The sequence below is a fragment of the Mobula birostris genome, chromosome 5, assembly GCF_030028105.1.
Source record: "Mobula birostris isolate sMobBir1 chromosome 5, sMobBir1.hap1, whole genome shotgun sequence".
Lineage (NCBI taxonomy): Eukaryota > Metazoa > Chordata > Chondrichthyes > Myliobatiformes > Myliobatidae > Mobula > Mobula birostris.
This window is the reverse complement of record NC_092374.1, coordinates 79,126,842-79,135,173: the sequence shown is the minus strand read 5'-3', so window position 1 is coordinate 79,135,173 and position 8,332 is coordinate 79,126,842. Positions and strand designations below refer to the sequence as shown.

At 45.2% G+C, this 8,332-nt stretch overlaps 1 protein-coding gene across 2 annotated transcripts in view; it reads left to right on the top strand.

Moving 5' to 3' along the window:
• Nucleotides 1-345: 345 nt before the first annotated feature.
• Nucleotides 346-8,332, top strand: part of LOC140197785 (uncharacterized) — a 72,872-nt gene continuing 64,885 nt past the window's right edge. Inside the window, exons 1-2 of one of the 2 annotated variants that reach the window (XM_072258233.1) lie at nt 360-391; nt 5,674-8,259. In XM_072258233.1, the coding sequence (XP_072114334.1) occupies nt 6,642-8,259 (1,618 nt within the window). In that variant the 5' untranslated portion in view covers nt 360-391; nt 5,674-6,641. Of the gene's footprint in view, nt 392-5,673; nt 8,260-8,332 lie in introns of both variants that reach the window. The other variant, XR_011886023.1, reaches the window with a different exon arrangement.

Sequence of the window (8,332 nt, the reverse complement as noted above, 5' to 3'; positions counted from 1 at the left end):
TTGCTGTGGCACCATTCCATTAGTTGGCATATCTCACTCCTGTACGCCTTCTCGTCACCACCTGAGATTCTACCAACAATGGTTGTATCGTCTGCAAATTTATAGATGGTATTTGAGCTATGCCTAGCCACACAGTCATGGGTATAGAGGGAGTAGAGCAGTAAGCTAACCAAACACCCCTGAGGTGCACATGACTGTTTTTGAGCCATGTGACATAGGGTAACCGCAGTTTGCAGACATGTATAGACACCTCAGTTACCCAGACACCTCGGCGCTTCAGAATTCGCCGCCGCTGATCAGACGATCAAATGCGCAGGCGTGAGGGTCGCAGATCTTTCTGGAAATCGCACATGCGCTGAGTGAACAAGACCCTCAGGAGGATCGGCAGCAGGTATGATCAGGGTTCCGGGCGGGGATTTCGTCGGCATCGGCGTCCACACCGCGACTGAGGGAGAATTCCTGAGAGCTTTAGACACAATGTGGTCCTATACCCCGAGATTGTACGGATCCTTTTCCTTTCTCTCAGCCGCACGATCCATATCTGGGCCTCTGGCAGCTTTCAGCTGATGAGCGAAAGTGATGGCGCTATTTCTATAGCACATGCGCATTCCTGGGACCGTGACGGATAGACCGAGATCTCGTTCCTGGGGGTTTCTGGGTAAAGAAGCAGCCATGGGTGACCCTACCAGTATATTGCTAGCTAGTCCGTGTCTGTTTGGAAGCAATGTGGAGCAAGTGGAAGTGAATGGTTCTCCCAGATACTGTCGAGCTCCAGTCATGTAAATCCAAGGATTAGGAACTCTGAACTAAAATATAGTTCAGAGTTAATCTCAGGTGAAGAGTCTACCTTCCAGTGAATTAAAATATCAATTAGTGATGTGGGGGGGGGGGAGAACAAAATCCATCCTTCCTTCCTTCCTTCAGAGTCAGAGAAGGTACAGCACACTACCAGGTTGTCCAGTCCTTCTAGTCCGCGAGAATCATTTAAACTGCTCACTCCCATTGACCTGCACTGGGACCATAGCTTGCCTAACACATACTATCCATGTACTTATCCAAACTTATCTCAAACATTGAGATAGACTCTGTGTCCATCTCCTGAGTAAATACAGATGCAAAAAAAAATGATTTACGATCCCCCTCCATCTCTTTTGGCTCCACACATGGATGACCATTCTCATCTTCCAGAGGACCGATTCTGTCCTTTGCAATCGTTTTGCTCGTAACATATCTGTAGAACCCCTTAGTATTCTCTTTCGTCTTGTCTTCCAGGGCAACTCATGACTTCTTTTAGCCCTCCTGATCTCCTTCTTAAGTGTTCTCTTACATTTATTATCCTCCGAGAAGGGAAACTTGGAAGTGTCAGTATTACAGTTGAACAAAGGGAACTATGGTGCTATGAGGGAGGAGCTGGCCAAAGTTCAATGGAACGATACCCTAGCAGGGATGACAGTGGAACAGCAATGGCAAGTGTTTCTGGGAATAATGCAGAAGGTGCTGGATCAGTTTGTTCCAAAGAGGAAGAAAGATCCTAAGGGGAGTAAGGGGAGGCTGTGGCTGACAAGGGAAGTAATGGACAGTATAAAAATAAAAAAGAGAAGTGTAACATAGCAAAGATGAGTGGGAAGCCGGAGGATTGGGAAACTTTTAAAGAGCAACAGAAAGTAACTGAAAAGGCAATACGTGGAGAAAAAATGAGGTACGAGGGTAAACTAGCCAAGAATATAAAGGAGGATAGTAAAAGCTTCTTTAGGTATGTGAAAAGGAAAAAAATAGTTAAGACCAAAATTGGGCCCTTGAAGACAGAAACGGGTGAATTTATTATGGGGAACAAGGAAATGGCAGACGAGTTGAACAGGTACTTTGGGTCTGTCTTCACTAGGGAAGACACAAACAATCTCCCAGATATAATAGTGGCCAAAGGACCTAGGGTAATGGATGAACTGAAGGAAATTTATATTAAGCAAGAAATAGTGTTGGATAGACTGTTGGGTCTGAAGGCTGATAAGTCCTGGAGACGTGATGGTCTGCATCCCAGGGTACTTAAGGAGGTGGCTTTAGAAATCGTGGATGCATTGGTAATCATTTTCCAATGTTCTATAGATTCAGGATCAGTTCCTGTGGATTGGAGGGTAGCTAATGTTGTCCCTCTCTTCAAGACGGGGGGAAGAGAGAAAACAGAGAATTATAGACCGGTTAGCCTGACGTCGGTGGTGGGAAAGATACTGGAATCAATTATAAAAGATGAAATTACAATACATCTGGATAGCAGTAACAGGATCGGTCCGAGTCAGCATGGATTTACGAAGGGGAAATCGTGCTTGACTAACCTTCTGGAATTTTTTGAGGATGTAACTATGAAAATGGACAAGGGAGAGCCAGTGGATGTAGTGTACCTGGACTTCCAGAAAGCCTTTGATAAAGTCCCAAATAGGAGATCAGTGGGCAAAATTAGGGCACATGGTATTGGTGGCAGAGTACTGACATGGATTGAAAATTGGCTGGCTGACAGAAAACAAAGAGTAGTGATTAATGGGTCCCTTTCGGAATGACAGGCGGTGACCAGTGGGGTACCGCAGGGTTCAGTGCTGGGACCGCAGCTGTTTACAATATATATTAATGATTTAGATGAGGGAATTAAAAGTAACATTAGCAAATTTGCCGATGACACAAAGCTGGGTGGCAGTGTGAAATGTGAGGAGGATGTTATGAGAACACAGGGTGACTTGGACAGGCTGGGTGAGTGGGCAGATGCATGGCAGATGCAGTTTAATGTAGATAAATGTGAGGTTATCCACTTTGGTGGTAAGAACAGGAAGGCAGATTATTATCTAAATAGAGTCAAGTTAGGAAAAGGGGAAGTACAATGAGATCTAGGTGTTCTTGTACATCAGTCACTGAAAGCAAGCATGCAAGTACAGCAGGCTGTGAAGAAAGCTAATGGCATGCTGCCCTTCATAACAAGGGGAATTGAGTTTAAGAACAAAGAGGTCCTTCTGCAGCTGTACAGGGCCCTGGTGAGACCACACCTGGAGTACTGTGTGCAGTTTTGGTCTCCAAATTTGAGGAAGGACATTCTTGCTATTGAGGGAGTGCAGCGTAGGTTCACAAGGTTAATTTCCGGGATGGCGGGACTGTCATATGTCGAAAGATTGGAGCGACTGGGCTTGTATACTCTGGAATTTAGAAGGCTGAGAGGGGATCTTATTGAAACATATAAGATTATTAAGGGTTTGGACATGCTGGAGGCAGGAAGCATGTTCCCGCTGATGGGTGAGTCCAGAACCAGAGGCTACAGTTTAAAAATAAGGGGTAGGCCATTTAGAACAGAGTTGAGAAAAAACTTTTTCACCCAGAGAGTGGTGGATGTATGGAATGCCCTGCCCCAGAAGGCTGTGGAGGCCGCGTCTCTGGATGCTTTCAAGAAAGAGATGGATAGAGCTCTTAAAGGTAGCGGAATCAAAGGTTATTCGGATAAGGCAGGAACTGGATACTGATTGTGGATGATCAGCCATGATCACAGTGAATGGTGGTGCTGGCTCGAAGGGCCGAATGACCTACTCCTGCACCTATTGTCTGTAAGCAGTTCATTTATGCCTACCAGCAATTAACTTCCTTTTTGTTGCCAGAAACAACCTGTCCCAATCCACACCTGCCAGATCCGTTCTCATACCATCCAAATGAGCCTTTCTTCAATTTAAAATCTCAGCCTTCCGACCAGGCCTATCTTTTTGCATATCTACTGTGAAACTAATGGCATTTGACAAACTCTATCCCATCTACTCCATTTACATTATGGAAGTCCCAGTAAATATGTGGAAAGTTGAAGTCACCTAATAGAACAATCCTTGCAACTGTCTGCAATCTCTCTGCAAATTTGTTCCTTTAAATCCTTTGGACTGTTGGATGATCTATAATATAGCCCATTAATGTGGTCATATTTTCTTATTTCTCAGTTCCACCCATAATACCTCATTGGTCAAGATCTCCAGGCTGTCCTGACTGAACACTGCCATAACAGTTTCCCTGACTAGTAACGCCATCCCTCCCACTCTTATCACGTCTAAAACAACAGAATTTTAGGACATTGAGCTGCCAGTCCTGCCCCTCCTGCGACCAAGTGTCACTAATGGTTACAATGTCGTAATTCAAGGTGTCGATCCTTGCCTGAGCTTATCTACCTTTTCAACGATACTTCTTACACCGTTCAGGATATTAGTCACACCCTAAATTAGAAAAAAAAAACAAAAACTAAACTAATTTGTTTTTTTTTCTTGACATTTTTTTCATTTTTCTCTTTATCATGTTTAATTACATTAAGAGTTTGGGAGGCTTAGTATGCTTGTGTTATCTGTAGTTTATATTCACATATGCTAATGAGTAATCCCAATCTCTTTGTACTAGTATTGTTGTTATATTTATGCATTTGAAAATTAATAAAAAGATTGAAAAAGAAAGGATATTAGTCACACCATGCTTAACCTTTTGGTTCCTGACTTTGCCTGAGGTGTTAACAACATCTGTTTCCATAACCTCTCCACTAACTCTTCTGACACTCTGGTTCTCATCCCCTGCAATGCTAGTTTAAACCCCACTGTGCAGCATTAGCAAACCTTCCCACTGGGAGATTAATCCCCTTTCAGTTCAAGTGAAAACTGTCTCTTTTGTACAGGTCCCACCTTCTCTGAAAGAGAACCCAGTGATCCAAAAATCTTATGCCCTCTCTCCTACACCAACTCCTTAGCCACATATTAAACTGTATTATTTTCCTCATTCTGGCCTCACTAGCATGTGGATGGCCAGCAATGCTGAGTTGGCAATCCCGGAGTCTTGACCTTTAATTAGCATTAACTCTCTGAATTCACTTTGCAGAACCTCGTCACTCTTTCTACCTATGTCATTGGTACCTACATGGACCACGACCTCTGGGTGTTCACCCTTTCACTTCAGAATGCTGAGGGCTCAATGCAAGATGTCTTGGACTATGGCTCATGGGAGGCAACATACCATCCAAGAATCGCATTCTTGTCCACAGAATCCATATGACCCCCCTATCACCCCCTCAGCCTCCTGAATAATCTGGTTCTTGAGAAAATTGCTTTTTTTTCTATCTCCTATTGTTCAGGCCCATTCTATATGTGAGAACTTGTTTTGTACCATTCTCTCTGGGTACATAAATGACATTACACACCTTTGTCCTAGATAACAACTGACCTGTAGCTTCCACATCACAAAATTGCCACACTCCAGTGAGAAAGACTACTGCCCTCCACACCATATTCATTGTCATTGCTATTGTGATGTTCAACACTGCCAATCAACTTGGGGATGGGGATCAGACTAATTAGAAAATCTCTAGGATCAGATAGATAATATCAAGTGCTCTTTGTAGCACTGAGGGACATAACCAGAATTTGAGATATTACTAATGGAGAGAGACAAACTGACTCGTCACAGATTGGTGAAAGGCAGAAATGGCCCATTCTGGTACGGACAGGGATACAATCAGATGGTCAGTCAGGGTGCCTGATCTGTGACCAGTTAGGAGATGGGAAATTCCTCCAACTTGAGTTGAACTTCATAATAATGTGCTGTCAGAGCTCACCACAGACTAAAATCTCACCTGAAATATTCTCCTTCACCCATTGATGCCTTTTGCAAATATTTTTACAGGTTAGAATCGGCAGAAAATTTGTGTATGGGCACCTCAAACACAAGACCACTTCTGTTTTGCTGTCTCTGTCCAGATATTTAAAGATTGACCAGATATTTTCTTGGCAACATCATCCCAGCTGGAAACGCACTTTGTGTCTGAAATGAACTTTTCTTTTGTAACTCTGTGTAACCCAGTGGAACCAGGATGTTCCAGCATTTATTCACTGGAGATCAGTTTTCAACTGCATTGATTATGCAAGGGATTCAAAACACCTGACACCTGACTTTCTGAATTGCCAGAGAATTGATTGCAGTGAGATATCATTCTCCTTCTCTCAGCGTGGGAAGGGATTTACTCACAGCTTACCTGCAGCCACACCAGCAAGTTCACAGTGGGAAAAAGATCATTCACCTGCTCTGTGTGTGGGAGGGGATCTACTCAGTCATCCAGCCTGAAGATACATCAGCAATTTACACCGTAGTGAGATGCTGCACGTGTTCTGACTACGGGAAGCAATTCACTCTGCAATCAATGCTAAAGGTATATTAGAAAGTTCACCAGTGAGAGAACGTTGACCTGCTCAGACTGTGGGAAGAGATTCAGTCACTCATCCCATCGTGGACACATCACTGAGTTCACCGGGGAGAGAGATTGCTCAACTGTTCTGTATGTGGGAAGAGCTTCACTCGGTCCTCTGAATACCTGACACACGACTGAGTTCATACTCATTAGAAGCTTTACATCTGCTCTGAGTGTGGGAAAACTTTCGCTCAGTCATCTAACCTATTGACCCAGCAATCAGTTCACACTGAGGAAAAACCATTCACCTGCTCAGACTTTGGGAAGGGATACACTCAGTCATTTCACCTGCTGGTACACCAGTGGGTTCATATGTGAGAGAAGCTCTTCCCCTTTTTTTGTGTGTGGAAAAGGATTCACTTAGTCATCTTTTCTACTGGCACACCAGTCAGTTCACACTGGGGAGATGCCGTTGACCTGCTCAGACTGTGGGAAGGCATTCACACACTCATCCACACTACAGAGACACCAGCGGGTTCACACCGGGGAGAAACCATTCACCTGCTCTGAATGTGGGAAGGGGTTCACTCAGTCATCTACCCTTGTGTCACATTACCGAGTTCACACTGGGGAGAGGCCGTTCACCTGCTCTGAATGTGGGAAAGGATTCACTCAGTCATGTCAACTGAATGAACATCGGCGGATTCACACTGGAGAGAAACCATTCGCCTGCTCAGACTGTGGGAAGGAATTTACTCGGTCATATCATTTGAAAGTGCATCAGCGACTTCACACTGGGGAGAGGCCATTCACCTGCTCAGACTGTGGAAAAGGATACACTCGGTCATCTCACCTACTGATACACCAGTTAGTTCACACTGGGGAGAGGCCGTTCACCTGCTCAGACTGTGGGAAGACATTCACACACTTATCCACACTACAGAGACACCAGCGAGTTCACACTGGAGAGAAACCATTCACCTGCTCAGACTGTGGGAAGAACTTCACTCATTCGTCAAACCTGCAGAAACACCAGTTGGTTCACACTGAGGAGAAACCATTCACCTGCTCAGACTGTGGGAAGGGATTCACTCAGAAATCCAACCTGCAGACACACCAGCGAGTTCACACTGGGGAGAGGCCATTCATCTGCTCTGAATGTGGAAAGGGATTCACTCGGTCATCTAACCTACTAGCACACCAGTTAGTTCACACTGGGGAGATGCCGTTTATCTGCTCAGAGTGTGGGAAGGCATTCACACACTCATCCACACTGCAGAGACACCAGCGAGTTCACACTGGGGAAAAGCCATTCATCTGCTCAGACTGTGGGAAGGGATTCACTCAGTCATATCAACTGAATGAACATCAGCGAGTTCACACTGGGGAGAGGCCGTTCACTTGTTCAGACTGTGGGAAGGAATTCAGTCGGTCTTCAGACTTGAAAGTACATCAGCGAGTTCACACTGGGGAGAGGCCGTTCACATGCTCAGACTGTGGGAAGGGATACACTCGGTCATCTCAACTGAAGGAACATCAGCGAGTTCACACTGGGGAGAGGCCATTCACCTGCTCAGACTGTGGAAAGGGATTCACTCGATCATCTCACCTACTGATACACCAGACATTTCACACTGGAGAGAGGCCGTTCACCTGCTCAGACTGTGGGAAGGGATTCACTCAGTCATCTCAACTGAAGGAACATCAGCGAGTTCACACTGGGGAGAAACCATTCAACTGTTCAGACTGTGGGAAGGGATTCGCACGGTCATCTCAACTGAAGTTACATCAGCGGATTCACACTGGGGAGAGACCATTCTCCTGCTCAGACTGTGGAAAGGGATTCACTCAGTCATCTCAACTGAAGGAGCATCAGCGAATTCACACTGGGGAGAGGCCGTTCACCTGCTCAGATTGTGGGAAAGAATTCACTCGGTCATCAGACTTGAAAGTACATCAGCGACTTCACACTGGGGAGAGGCCATTCACCTGCTCAGACTGTGGGAAGGGATTCACTCGGTCATCTCAACTGAAGGAGCATCAACGAGTCCACACTGGAGAGAAACCGTTCACCTGCTCTGAATGTCGGAAGGGATTCACTCAGTCGTCCCACCTGCGGACACACCAGCAAGTTCACACTGGAGAGAAACAATTCAC